The sequence below is a fragment of the Microcaecilia unicolor genome, chromosome 3 (genome assembly GCF_901765095.1).
Source record: "Microcaecilia unicolor chromosome 3, aMicUni1.1, whole genome shotgun sequence".
NCBI classification, from domain to species: domain Eukaryota; kingdom Metazoa; phylum Chordata; class Amphibia; order Gymnophiona; family Siphonopidae; genus Microcaecilia; species Microcaecilia unicolor.
The window spans coordinates 36,587,321-36,602,826 of NC_044033.1; the positions used below are offsets into that span (position 1 = coordinate 36,587,321).

The window sequence follows — 15,506 nt, forward strand, 5'->3', positions numbered from 1 at the left end:
TAAAGATATATGCATTTCCTTTCCCTTCTTTAAGAAGTAAATCCAAAAGTAAAGATGTGCACCAGTGGTGTTCCTAGGGGGGGGGGGGCAGTGGGGGCGGTCCGCCCCGGGTGCACGCCACTGGGGGGGGGGGGGGGTGCCACGCGCGCCTGTCCGTCATTCTTTCCATGCTCCCTCTGCCCCGGAACAGGTTACTTCCTGTTCCGGGGCAGAGGGAGCATGAAACGAACGACGGACAGGCGCGCGCAGCACACCCCCAGCGGCGTGCACCCGGGCGGGGGGTTCTTTTGCGGGGGGTTCTTTTGCGGGGGGGGGGAGTGTCCTTTTGCCGGGGGGGGGGTCACGTTGCATCCGGGGGGCGGGGCGCATCGGCGATCTGCCCCGGGTGTCAGCCCCCCTAGGAACGCCACTGATGTGCATAATTGTTTTACTTTGGTGTACACATTTTCATTTCTTCTTTTAAGCATGGGGTGTCACAAGGCTCCGAACTATCCTCATTACTTTTTAATAATTCAGCCCTACTGGGTAAAGAGATGGACAGATTTGGGATTAGAATATTTCTTTGCAGCTGATTTTTCTAATTATTAAGTACATGTCAGCCTCCCAGAAGGGGGCTAGTAACAACTCCTGTCTTAAGGTGGCAGAAGACTGGGTGCAAGATTATGGTCCATAAAATCGAAACCCGACAAGTACACTGATCTCCAGAGAAAACTGGCCACCTTCTAGGCATTCTGTTTTGTTAGAAATACAATTATAAGGATCAGAGTGTGTTACTCATTTAAGAGTTAAGCTGGATGCCTGGATAACTTGGCTCAGTCACATTTTATCTATTGTTAATTCTCGTTGCTGAGCTTAGTGTATGATTTGCCAACTACATGGGTACTTGGATAGGACAAACCAGGGTTTTTTTGAGGGGGTACTTGGGGGCGACTGAGTACCAACACCTTTTCCATTGTCTGCAAAAACTGACCAATGGATCCCAAGTTTTAATTAAAGAGTTCAGGCTCGGGGGGGGGGGGGGGGGGCTGGGGGGTGATCACATGACAAGATGGCGGCATGAATTTTCGTGGTGTGCAAACTCTGGATGTTTGTCTCCTGAAACCTTATTCTTCCTACTGATAATGCCCCATACCAAGCGTAAAGGGTTGGTGAAGGTTGAAACCTCAACGCCTCGACCTCCTACAGGACAACAAACAATGGACAGATACGCCATGAAAACGCCTACTCTGATATCCGGGAGGAGTCCCGCTGCCTCATGGGAAGGAGCTCACGGAGGCTTGGGCCTTGATACCACCTTATCTCCCCCGGACCACCGAGCGCCGCCCCAGCTCGAAGGGCGCCTCCTCCAACAGGGGCATAGCGGACCGAATTCGGTAGCGCAGCAACCACTGGATCGAGGATTGAAGGTGGCGATGACCGACGAAGGGAAGAAACAAGAAATTTTTCTTCCTCAGCCTGGTGCTTCGACGAAGCGAACTGGGACGGCGACGCTGGACAATGTTTTAGAAGCTCTCCAGCGCTTGGAGGTATCAGTTGCCAATTCCACTAAAGAAATTTCATCTCTTGTAAGTAAAATGGATTAACTTTCTAACACAATGGAAAATACTAAACAAGAATTTAAGACTCAGATGAATGATTTAAAACAAGAGGTGAAGACCATACAGGAATTTAATGTGACAACAGTAAAAGACAGACTTTTTGTCCATCGGAAAATAGAACAGCTTGAAAATTTTCATCGTAGACTGACACTTCGCCTTTTGAATTTTCCTAGATCTATTGGAGTTAGCCCACTGGACGCTTTTAAGAAATATCTAATGGAAATATTACAATATACCCCAGATATGTTTCCACCAATAAATAAGCTATACTATATACAGCCAAAAAAATTACCTGATTCACAATCAACTCCAGAGGCTCACTCCATACAGAAAAGGGACATATTGAATATAACAGAAATTCTAGATACTTCTATGACTGAAGAAACTGAAAGGTGGACTTTGATAGTCTCCTTTGTTTTTGAACAAGACTTGGAACATGTTAAAAGATTCTATTTCAGAAAAGCAAAAACACTTTCCTTAGGTAAAAAAGTATGGATGTTCCAGATGTAACAAGATCCACTCAGGAGAGAAGAAAAGCTTTCCTAGCCATGAGGGCTGATGTTATAGCTCTGGGAGCATCCTTTTACTTAAACTATCCATGTAAATGCGTAGTAAAGTTTTTAGGGATAAAATATGTGTTTTTTCAGTCTAAACATTTGAGTGAATTTATTAAGGTGAAGAAATTGGCTGCTGGTTAATACAAGCTAAGTGGTGTTAGATAGAGTAGAGATCTGCTATGCTATATTGCTCATTTTGTTTATATTTTCTTTGTGTTTCATTTTCCTTCACAGGTCACCAGGGTTTAGTGCTCTAAAGAGGATTAATTAATATGCTTCTAGAAAGTTATGTTAATAGTTACTTAATATGAATCCGTATTGCCTGTTCAAGTTGTATATGACTTGTAATGTATATTGAAAATGCAAAAAAAAAAAAAAAAAAAAAAAAGAGTTCAGGCTCTACACACCAATTCTGCCTTGTCATAGATTCTGTGACTGGTTGCAGGGGACCTGGCTATTGTGGGGTGGGTCCCTCAGTGATCACCCCACCCCTGAAGGGCAGCCTAGCATTAGAGTACCGGCACCTTTTTCGCTAGAAAAAACGCACTAGGACAAACTTGGTTAAAATCATGATTGCACTGGTCTTCAGTAAAACAGACTATTGTATTGTAATGTCTGCGTAAGTCTACCACAAACAACTTTAATCTCCAATGTCTTCAGTCCCTCTAAAACACTGCTATCCGCTTTCTCTGCCATTCTCATAGGTTCAATCATGTTACCCCCTTGCTGCAGAAATATCACTGGCTGCCTGTGGAACAACATATTATTCATTATCTCTTCACTCTGACTTTCCAGGCTCTTAAAGTGGATGTCCTTTATGCTTGGAATAGGCTTCCTGAGCCATTACGTCTAGCTCCATCCCTCGCAGCCTTCAATTCGGGCTAAAGGCCTACCTGTTTGATGCTGCTTTCGACTCCTGACTTGTAACTTTTATCTTATCCATATGTGTCCTTCTGTCTGTCCTTCCCTTATCCATTTTGGTCCTGTCTGTTTGTCCTGATTTAGATTGTAAACTCTTTTGAGCAGGGACTGTCTTTCTTCTTCATGTTCAATTGTAAAGCGCTGCCTACGACTGGTAACATAGTAACATAGTAGATGACGGCAGAAAAAGACCTGCACGGTCCATCTAGTCTGCCCAACAAGATAAACTCATATGTGCTACTTCTTGTGTATACCTTACCTTGATTTGTATCTGCCATTTTCAGGACACAGACCGTAGAGTCTTGCCCAGAACTAGCCCCATTTTCAGGACACGGACCGTAGAAGTCTTGCCCAGAACAAGCCCCACCACCCAAAACACCAGCCCCGCTATAAAAGTGATTTATAGTAGTAGTAGTATTCTCTCTAACCTCACTGTGCCTTAATCTCCTTCTCACTTGCTTTGCTCTCTATATGGCTTTTGTCTAGTTCTCCCCAGTCCTAGAAATTCACAACTGGAGAGTACTAGGCATCGTGCTTTCTACTTTGTTTTTTTCTTTTTTTTCTGGAATTCTCTTCCCCTCTCCATTTGTACAGAGCAATCATTTAAAACTTTTACTAAAGACCTGGCTTTTTAAAAGGGCTTTTCCTCCTGATTAAAGTTTGTTTGGCTGTTTCACTCTGCCTCAGTTTATTATTTCCCATGCCCCTCCCGACCCCTTCCTCTTTTTTTTTTTTCTCAAAGGTTTCTACAAAATTGAAATGATTGTTTCATCTTTCCTGTCCTTTCGTGACTTTGATGTATGTATTATTTTTGTTTTGTAAACCGCTGTGAACTGCCAGTTAGGTATGGCGGTATATCAAGCACTAATAAACCATAACAAGAATACGGGTGATCCAAAGCACAGCAGCCTACCACAATCCAGTAACTCCTAGTCTTAAAAGGTTACATTGGCTTCCACTGGAAGTATGAATTTAAATCAGCTCTAATAAGTTAAAGCCTGCCCAGATTTTATTACCTTCACTGTAGGGACTATCTGGAATTACTTTCACTTAGTTTGACAGGAAATCTACGGGGTCTTTTACTAAGGCGCACTGGCGTTTTTAGCATGTTAAAAATAGGCACATGCTAAATGCTAAAGACGGCAATGCATTCCTATGGGCGTCTTTAGCGTTTAGAACGTGCCTATTTTTAACGCGTGCTAAAAACACCAACGTGCCTAAGTAAAAGACCCCCCCTAGAGAGGTTTTTAGTTATGTCGATCTAGTTCTTTAGACTAAACTTCCACTGATTCTAAGAGATTAATTATTTTGATGTTTAGAAAGCTACTGAAGGCCCTGCTATCTAGAGAATGCTTTGAACAGTAAATGAAGAATTTGCAGGCAATTTTTTATTGTTTTAATTGATTTTATATTTGCGTGTTGTTTCTAATGGTTATGTCTGTTATTTTGCTTGTGATCCTCTACAATGTACTGTGAAGAATGAAATACGAAATTAATAAATTAAATCAAACTAAGCTAGTGTTCATTAAATGCTACACTTCCCCACTGGGGCCAGATTAATTTATTAAACAGAATAGGCAGTTGCCTAGGGCAGCAGCAGCATCTGGAGGGAGGAGGGGGGCTGGCAAACAGTACCTGCAAGGAGGCAAAACGATAGTTCCTGGCAACCATGCAAACTCATAGACCCAATCAGAGCACACTTTTACACTTCTGTGTATTTTTACAGGATCATTTTAGGAGGCGTGGCATTAGACTGGTCATAATTGCTAAGTTTAATTATCTAAATGTACATAATAGCAAGCGTATCTGATTTTACTTCATTTCATAGATGGAGGAAAATCTCAGATGCTCTGCTTCTTATTATAATTAGTTCAACAAAACTGCCATGCGAACTTCCTCATCGGTCTAAAAAAACCTCCTTATAATCAATTTTTTAATTTTTTATAATCACTTTATTTCTTAATTTTCCTATTAATTCCTTCCCGTCCTTTCTTTTCTTTCAATCTTAATAGTTTTTCCCTGTTAGGGACCTTAAAAAATTAAGGACACTTAACTTGATTCAGAGGGAATTCTTGTCGGTTTGCTCAACAGAGCGCCCCCGTTTCACTGTATGCTTCCTCGGGAGACAAACCACCAACTTTTCATTCTTAGGACCCTGTTTACTAAGGTGCGCTAGCATTTTTAGCGTGTGCACAAAATTAGCGCGAGCTGTGTAGGCACACATAAGAATATTGTGGGCGCCTACACAATTAGAACACGCTAATGGTTAGCACGCGCTAAAAGCACTAATGCGCCTCTAGCGCATCTTAGTAAACAGGGCCCTTAGGGGTCCTTTTACTAAGCCATGTGTCTACGTGCGCCCAACATGCGCCAAAATGGAGTTACCGCCTGTCTACCATGTGGCTCTTGTGGTAATTTCATTTTTGGCGCGTGTCCGCTATGCACATCTGGAAAATATTTTTTGTTTTTGGGCGCGCATTTGGCACGCGTAGGTCATTACCGCCTGTTACCGCATGAGTCTTTACTGCTAGGTGAATGGGTGGCGGTAAGGTCTCAGACCCAAAATGGACGCATGGCAATTTTCATTTTGCTGCATGTCCATTTTCGGCAAAACAAGGCCTTTTTTACAGGCGTGCTGAAAAATGGATTGGCGCGCACCCAAAACCTGCACCTACACTACTGCAAACCATTTTTCAGTGCACCTTGGTAAAAGGACCCCTTAATGTCCTGGTTGTATTTTTACAGGTCGACCTCGATAATCGAGAATACAACCAGAACACTAAGAATGAAAAGTTGGCGGTTTGTCTCCCGAGGAAGCATACAGTGAAACGGAGACACTCTGTTGAGAAAACCGACAAAAATTCCCTCTGAATCAAATAAAAAATGTCCTTAATTTTTTAAGGTCCCTAACAGAGAAAAACTATTAAAATTGAAAGAAAGAAAGAAAGAAAGGAATAGGAAAATTAAGAAAAAAGTGATTATAAAAAAATTGATTGTAAGGAGTTTTTTTAGACTGGTGAGGAAGTTCGCACGGCAGTTTTGTTGAACTAATTATAACAAGAAGCCGGGCATCTGAGATCTTTTCCTCCATCTATGAAATGAAGTAAAATCAGATACCCTTGCTATTTTGTACATTTAGAGAATTCTCTTCAGGAAGATACTTGCCACACAGCGTTTTCATAAGTTTAATTATCAAAATCTGGGGTGAGGAGGGGAGGGGAGCCTGCAATCTTAAAAACGTATCGAGGGGTTGCAAGGCTAAGGGTTTGCCTAGGATGCCTTATACCTTTGCATCACCCTGTTTGCTACCTGCCTCACTTTCCCGAAGCCATCATGATTGGAATCCTTTGCTACAGTGACAGATAAGTAAATCACAGCTTAAAATATGCAGTTATCTTCATATTAGTAGGTTTCAAGGTTTGCAGGAAATTATATTTATACTCTGAGATCTTTCATTACTTACATTTCATTTAATGTGGAGAGATTAGAAAACGCATTAGCTTCTATAGTTTGCAGGGCATCATTCTGAGTTATTTCTCTGTGAAGAGAAGTAAAAATATTTTACAGAATAGCAAGAAAAGATAACAGTTTCTCATACAAATGTCAGTACTTTATTGAAATAAACCAAATGCACATCACTATGTTCTACAGTTTTACTCTTGCCACCATTTTGCAGGTAGTTTCTCTCCGAAAATTTAGCTTGCCACTAGGTGTCTCCATAAGATCAGTCCTTCACTGAATCTTTTCCATGTACCCAGATTGTAAGCCCTCTTGGGCAGGGAAATGCTTACCGCACTGGTATGTAACTTGCCATGAGCTTTGATTGGGAAATATGAGTAATCAAATCCTAATACTACAAAGCGTGAAGTATCATTTCAGCCGTGACAATCCCAAAAGAAAAGGGGCTTTTAGGTGATATGTGAGTCCAGAACTCCTGTTTTGCTGTAGCTGAACAGAATGTCCGATGTTTAAACTTAGGGCAACACTAATATATAGGCAGTTAACATATCTTCCTCTTACAAGGGACAATGCAAATATGACATCCAACAAATTTAATAGTCCCCGATTTACTTCTCAATGTTTCTTCACCAAATTACTTAGTAACTTCTCATACTTGTCACAATCTCTCAACATATCTCTTGTATTTCAAATTTTGCCTCAGAGGTGCTTAATTGTCCACTAATAAGTTTCTGGCAATTACTTTAGCACCAAAGTCCTCATCGGCTTCTACATAACGTTTAGAAGTATTTAAAGCACTTAAATATGCTCGGACTGGGGGCTCAACGCTGTCCGACATGCATGTTTCGCCTCCCGGCTGTGTCAAGGACTTCCCCCTTATGCCGCTACTAGCGCCCGCTCGACTCGATTATTTCCGGGATTACCCATTGACAGTCCGAGCATATTTAAGTTAAGTGCTTTAAATACTTCTAAACGTTATGTAGAAGCCGATGAGGACTTTGGTGCTAAAGTAATTGCCAGAAACTTATTAGTGGACAATTAAGCACCTCTGAGGCAAAATTTGAAATACAAGAGATATGTTGAGAGATTGTGACAAGTATGAGAAGTTACTAAGTAATTTGGTGAAGAAACATTGAGAAGTAAATCAGGGACTATTAAATTTGTTGGATGTAAATAGGACAAACCACAGTAACAGCAACAAAAAGTCACCAAACATGAAATGTCAAGAATTTGGGGATTATAATACTGGATAATCTTTTAGTTAAATACAACAGATCAACAGTTTTCGTTTGAAGAAAAGAGGGGAAATGGTAAGATTGTCCCCTTAAAACAAAGCAAAAGTAGACAACTGTGTTCATTTCAACAGCGCATGGGATAATTTCGCTAAACGTTTGCTGCATCTTAAGCCCATTTCACATGAAGAAAAGGACTTTTATACCAGTGCAGAACATATACTTATGCATAAAGTTGGTTGCATGGAAAGAGTGTGTCTAACTTTTATCTAATCTCCACTTAGTTGTTCTCAACAGTGTAGTCTGGGAGGAGTGGAGGCAGAGTTGTGATATGTGTGTGTAACCCCCGGCTCGCCCCTCAGTCAGGGTCACCGGCTTAGCTTTCTGGGTCAGGAACCTGGGACCAAGGGGTCATAAAACAGATGGGGGGTGACTTCAAGGGAGCTGAGTGCAGGCCAGGGCCGAGCTAAATCCTGGTAGGCTGAAGGATACTGTTTTTTGGACACTCTTCATTTTTCACACACAAAACAGGCAGCAGTCTCAGTATTTCAACTCCAACTTGCTTTATTAACACTAACTTGTAAAGAGTTCATAAACTCATCAACTTGGTCTGTACATTTCAGGGTTTTTCAAATAGTCAGCACAGTGTTAAACATAATCTCCCAATTATATCAGGGCATTCAAAACTCGTAATTCAGTTCTATCTTAAATCTCCTCTATTTGCAAACCAGAACACAGTACTCGGTGATCTCCTCGTAGACTTCCAAACAGTTTCTCAGTCATCTCCGTATGATTATCTCCGTTCTCTCTCTCTCCCATCCCAGAACAGGGGTCATTCACACGTGTAATGAAAGTCCTGCTAGAAGTGAGGCACTCCCACTTCCACGCCTCCTACCTGGGGTGTTTTCCCCCCAAATCCCTTCTATTTGTTCCCAAGTCAAGAACACCCCGCAGGCACCCTCTACCCTGTGGCAGGGGCTAGAGTCATCACCTACTGTAAACTCCTGCCTTGGTTCCCAGGACTTCCCCCTCAGTGCTCAAGGTCTCGGCCGGGGTGGAATACCAAAGACCAGAATTTTCTCCATACAATCCCTTTCTCTTGGCTCTGCTCCCATGGCTTGGCCCTTCCCAAATATATCCACCAGGCTGCAATCCCAGCCCTCCTTGAATCAGTGACCGCCCTTAAAATCCTTCCTCTCACTACCCCAAGCAGGGCATTTTTTGGGGGTGTGTGTGTATGTGTGTGGGGGGGGGGGGGGTGTTACATGTGGGCATGTGTGTAAAGTACATGCACACATTTACACTACTGAGGCTGGTTCTGAGACCTTATTTTATAAAGACATATAAGCATCCATTTTGTCCTCTTATAAAATGACCTCATAGCTTTGAAAGAAAACCAAAGTTAAAGTCATCCAGAAAAAGTCAAGATGACAGTGCCAATAGTTCCCTGAGATGAGACCTATGAGTCTTTCTTTCTTTCTTTCTTTCTTTCTTTCTTTCTTTCTTTCTTTCTTTCTTTCTTTCTTTCTTTCTTTCTTTCTTTCTGTATCTATATAACTATTTATCTAAAGGTGAGAATATTACAGGCACATTCAAAATTATGGATAAAGAAAAATAGGTCATGATATAAGACTCAAAGAGGCCAGACTCAAGTGCAACACTGCACCTATGTCTTCTTGTCCACCTCCCCCTCCATTGATGATAAAGGGTGTCAAAATTACAGTTCGGCATCTCGCCTTCCCTCTTTCCACCCTCTTATCTGTAACACTGCTATGCCTGGGTGCTTCTGGGTCCAGGGTCCTAGTGGGTTGGTATTCCCCCAGCGGAACACCTGTGTTGTCCTCCCTTTGGATATATTTTACAATGCACTCAGAATCAAGATTATTTACACTTTGCACAACTCCAGTCCATGCCTATCCCCAAAGATAGTGTTCCAAAGGATGTGCTCCTCTCTATGTTTCAAGTTCAGACCCTCGTGGTCTAACCTCCACCCAGGGTGACCTTTGCGTTGGCTCACCCTGGCTACGGGATGGGCTCTCCCTAGCTCCAATCCCACACTTCTGGGCTGGGGCTTTCCAGTGCCCACCCAGAGATCTTGTTCACAGTTACTGCTTCTCCTAACAGCAGTTCTCCTTGTCTTTTGCCAATGGATTCACTTCTTTTCAATGGGATCCCCCTTCTTCTTCTTCAGGTCACTTGGCAGGGGCTTGCAGGCAACCAAAGACCCACATCTACAAACAGGAAACCAAAAACCCAAAGAGAGAACACATAGGCGGTCGGTGGCCCAACTGTTTGGGGAGGCTAAAGGGGGCGGGGTTGGGGCGGGGTTGGAGGCGGGTTGGGGTGGAGCTTAAATCCATAATTGGCTGATAACACACAGAAAAAAATAAATAAAAATAAGTCACAATTAATACCTTTTATTAAATTTAGATATTAGATATGTATCATATGTCAAAGAATAAAGTGGTTGCTCAAAGCATATACTAACCACAACCACTCAACTGCAAAACACTATGCACAACTTTTCCTTCTTCCCCCCTTTCCCTTAACTGGTAAATCTCTCTAACCTCCATTCATCTTCTATCTCTTCACCTTGCTACCTATCAATCTCTCCCTCTTTCTGTCTCTTCTTTCCTATCTCTCTCAATCTCTTGTCCAGTCTACTTTATATCTTTATGCACTCTGTAAGTCTCTCCTCTTTCATATCTCCTGCTGTGTTTCATATCTCTCCTCTGTTCAGGACTTGGAGCAGTGAATAGCCCTAGTCCTTATTTGCCTGTCACATTCTCTGATTAGTGGCACTCTGAGTGAGAGGGGACTTGTCTCTCTGCCTTACCTCTGGGTAAACTTGTACCAGATGCTCCCTTGCTGCTGCCTCCTGCCTCCTTCTGCTCTCATAATCCAGCCTGCAGGCATCCTGAAGAACTATATTCCCTAGCAATAAGGAAATCACAGGGTAGCCATGGTAACAAGCTCACACCCGCCTTTCCACTTCATGCCCGTGCTGAGTGGTCAGCTACAGTCTAGTGGTAGCTGGGGCAGCCAATCTGTGATGAGAAGCCAATCCTGGAAGCCAGACTTGCGGCTGGTTGTTATTGTAGATACGTGTCTGCGTCTCTCCTACAGGGGGAAGTAGTTAGTGTCAGTGTGGGGTTAAGCTGCAGCCGGATGCTGAGACGGGGAGGTTATGCCAAGAGAAGCCGGCATTGCAAGGAGCAGCAGGCTCCAGCCTTCCCTCGCATGGTGCCCTCGCGGAAACAGGAAATGTCAGAAGAGGGCGGAGCCATGCGAGGGAAGGCTGGAGCCTGCGGCGCCGCCCGCTCCAGGAAAATTACAATATTTTAAGGTAGGGCAAGGGCAGGAAGGGAACGAGGGCTATCGGGCAGCTGAGGGGCGAGCAGACGCGAGATGATTGACGACGGGGGGAGCGGGGGAGCGGGAGATCGGGGGGGGGCTGGAAGAAGGCAGGAAATGGCAGCTGAGGGCAGACGGGGAAGCCTGCAGCTTGCGGGGTGGGGGCAGTGGTTGGGCTGGGGAGGCTTAGCCTCCCCAAGCCTCTTATACCGGGCGCCTATGAGAGAACACCTCTGCAGAGCAAACACTTAACTTTATCCCCTCCTAGTCTTCTCCCCCCTTGTCACTCTTCCTTTCAGTGCACTTTCTCTCTGCATTTTATTCCCAAGCTACTCGCCTTGGGCTGGTCTTCCTCCCATCTGAGGACCTCCCAGTCACTCCCTCCAGTGACTCTCTACTGGGACTTACTCTCTTTGTAATCCCAAACTAGTAGGGGATTACATATTCTATGTATACTGAGCTGCAGACAGAGAGACAGAGGGAAGGGAAGAGGGAGGGAGCAGGGCTGCCGAGAGACTGGGACGGGCCGGACCAAGGCCACCCCCGGGAGGTCGCTGCCACCCCACCCTCCCGAGGGTCGCCACCGCTCCCCCCACCCGAGATCGCTGCAGCCACTGCTCCCCCCTCCACCCCCGAGGTCACCGCCGCTGCCGCTGCTCCCCCCCTCCGTCCGCCACCGGGCCGGGCCCCCTGCATTGAAATCGCAGTCTCACCTCTGTGAAAGCAGCGCTGCAGACAGTAGAATGCCTCCCTTCGGCCCTCCTTCCCTCATGTCCCGCCCTCGCGGAAGTTACGGCAGATGAGGGCGGGAACACAGGGAGGGAAGGAGGGCCGAAGGGAGGCATTCTGCTGCCTGCAGCGCTGCTTTCAAGGAGGTGAGACTGCGATTTCAATGCAGGGGGCAGACGGTCGATGACGGAGGGCAGGTGGGACTGCGGCGCTGGGCCCCCCTTGGAGGCCCGGGCCTGGGGAATTTTGTCCCCTCTGCCCCCCCCCCCTCTCGGCGGCTATGGGAGGGAGAGATTTGACATCCTTTATCACTGGCGCCCTAGACCAATGCCTTACTGGTCCCTGGAGACAGAACAGCTTTAAACTAGATCTGGGGAATGCCAACAATCACTCAGAAGTATATTGTTTTAAGTAGCTCATCTACAAAGTACACCATCAGAAAAGAGAAATTAGGTCATGCTGTTTGTCAGGACACAGAAAGGTTGATTCTAAATTACCTCGATCAACTGCTAGCAGACCACATGTAAAACAGAATAAAAGAATACTTTTAGATTTCTGTATGTAAATGTCAGAAGTCTAAAAAATAAGACTGGAGAGTTAAAATTTATGGTATTAAATTAATAGGTATCTCAGAGAATTGGCACAAAAGGATAACCAGTGGGACATTGTAATAGCACGATACAACACTTATCAAAATGACAGAGTAGACAGAAGTGGTGACAAGATACTATTATATGTTAAGGAATCCATGAAAGAAACTGCATTCTGGAATCTCTATAGATAGAAAATTCATGTGTGGTAGGGAAAAGTAATCTGGGGATATCATTCACCTGACCAGAAAAATGAAACAAATTGTAAAATGCTAATAAGGATTAGACAGGCTACTAATTGTGGAAACACAATAATAATGAGAGATTTCAATTCCCCTCAAATCAATTGGGTGAATATCAGGCTTATTTTTGAAAGAGAAGGGCGCCCGTCTTCCGACACAAACCGGGAGATGGGCGTCCTTCTCTCAGGGTTGCCCAAATCGGCATAATCAAAAGCGATTTTGGGCGCCCTCAACTGCTTTCCTGTTGCGGGGACGACCAAAGTTCACGGTGGTGTGTCGACAGTGTAGCGAAGGCGGGAGTGGGACGTGCTTAAGAGATGGGCGTCCTCGGCCGAACATGAAAAAAAGAAGGGCATCCCTGACGAGCATTTGGCCAACTTTACCTGGTCAATTTTTTCTTGCGACCAAGCCGTGAAAAGGTGTCCGAACTGACCAGATGACCACTGAAGGGAATCGGGGATGACCTCCCCTTACTCCCCCAGTGGTCACCAACCCCCTCCTATGCCAGCCTCAAATGTCATACCCAGCACCATGACAGCAGTATGCAGGTCCCTGGAGCAGTTTTAGTGGGTGCAGTGCACTTCAGGCAGGCGGACCCAGGCCCATCCCCCCCTACCTGTTACACTTGTGGTGGTAAATGTGAGCCCTTCAAAACCCACCAGAAACCCACTGTACCCACATTTAGGTGCCCCCCTTCACCCCTTAGGGCTATGGTAGTGGTGTACAGTTGTGGGGAGTGGGGTTTTTTTTGGGGGGGGTTGGGGGGGCTCAGCACACAAGGTAAGGGAGCTATGCACCTGGGAGCAATTTGTGAAGTCCACTGCAGTGCCCCCTAGGGTGCCCAGTTGGTGTCCTGGCATGTAAGGGGGACCAGTGCACTACGAATGCTGGCTCCTCCCATGACCAAACGGCTTGGATTTGGTTGTTTCTGAGATGGGCGTCCTTGGTTTCCATTATCGCCGAAAACTGGGGACGACCGTATTATCAAAACTAAAGATGGACGCCCATCTTGTTTCGATAATACGGGTTTCCCCGCCCCTTCACAGAGCCGTCCTGCGAGGACAGCCCCAGGAAAACTTGGGCGCCCCGTTTGAATATGCCCCTCTTGGTCATTATCAGGGCATATCAGGTAGGTAAAGTTTCTAGATGCCATAAATAACTACATCATGGAGCAACTGGCCATAGAAGGACTTTTAGTTCTAGGAAGTCTTTTACTAAGCTGCGTTAAGCATCCAACACGGGTTTTACTGTGTGGCATGGACCCAAGCAAACCTCTGCTGCACATTAAACCATCACCATTGTATAAAAAACCTGCACTAGCTCCTTAATGAGGTAGGGACAGGAACTGAGCATGACTTGGGTGGGTCAGAGGAGTGGCCAGCTGTGACAGTAAATATAGGGGTCAGTATCCCATGCTAGCTGTCATGACTGCTGATAGCATGGTTGCACTTACCGCTACCTGAAGAGAAGGCATTAAATGCAGCCAAATAGCTGACCAAAGAGGTGGTCTGGTGGCATGGTCACAGACAGATTGGTGCAGGTCCCTCCCAATATACAATTCCCCTGACTCTACCACCTACCCCAACTCAAAGCTCCACCTACAACTTGGCAAGGAAACTGCCCTCCTCCCCCCTGGGTTTTATCCCTGGTGATCCCTAGTAGTCTAGTGGGACAGGACAGGAGCATTCCACTCCTGTTCTGTCTGGGTTCAGCAACAAAATAGCTGTCATGACCCCTAGAGGTAGTATTGTGAGACCACTAGGGGTCATGGTGGCAATTTTGTGATTCCCAGAGCTAGACAGAGTGGAAGTGGAGGGGGACTGCTCCTGTTCCAGCCCACTAGACCACCAGGGATCACCACTGGGTAACTCTTGGGGGGTTGTAGGGCATCTGGGGATGGGAGAGGGTTTGCCAAGATGAGGGGGGTCTTTGAGTCAGAGAAAGGCCTTAGCAGAGACATGGGATCATGGATGTTGGGAATCAGATCTGGGGGTGTCACGGGGCAAAATTGGATGCCAGGGGTGATCGAATCTGGGGGGGGGGGGAGAGGGTGTATAAAAGGGGGGGGGGGGGGGAGGGATGCACCACCTTGGCAGCTCTGTGCATTTTTTTGTGCTATCTGGTATGCCATGTGGGTCTTCCTTGGGTGGTAAATGCAGCGCAAATGCTGAGCATGTCCCCTGTATGCACCACACAAGATTTGTACTTACTGTGTGCTAGTTTTTACAACTAATGTATAACCCCAGGGATTCTATATATGGCAACTAAATTTGTATGTGCAAATCAGTGCGCATTGCCGATCTGCATGCACAACTAAATTGATTAATAAGCCAATCAGTGCCAATAATTGGCTGCTAGCGACCAATTACTGGCATGAATTGGCCTTAATTGGGATTTACGTGTGGATTGTGTTCTATATCTGCACGTAACTCCTAGAATGCATATTTTGTAGGCACTGTGTTTAGTGGGCCCTTCAGGGATGTTCCTATGATTTACGTACATTTTTATAGACTATACCCAATCCGCACCTTATTTAGGTGTCAGCGCAGGCAACTTAAGTTAGGTTCGAGTTAGGTACTTAGGTACTTGATAGAGTAAGTGTTACTCTATCAAGTGCAGGCACCTTTTATTGAGTAGCACTCGGCACATAACTTTTTCTGTTCCAATTTTTCAGCATGATTTACTTAATCTATTCCAGTAAGTGCAAAATCTTACCACCTTTGAATACTACTCCCCAAATAATGATGATGTAGTTTAAAGTAAATAGACAATGCATCACCTTCTTGTGATCATTTATGCCAGAGAAACTGGGATTTAGCTTTCC

The 15,506-nt window shown here is 45.0% G+C and overlaps 1 protein-coding gene across 2 annotated transcripts in view; it reads right to left on the bottom strand.

The window, feature by feature from the left end:
* Positions 1 to 15,506, bottom strand: part of LOC115465396 (follicle-stimulating hormone receptor-like) — a 355,843-nt gene that overhangs the window by 62,066 nt on the left and 278,271 nt on the right. For both annotated transcript variants that reach the window (XM_030195840.1, XM_030195839.1), the window contains exon 3: positions 6,540 to 6,614. In XM_030195840.1, the coding sequence (XP_030051700.1) occupies positions 6,540 to 6,614 (75 nt within the window). The remainder of the gene's footprint in view (positions 1 to 6,539; positions 6,615 to 15,506) is intronic.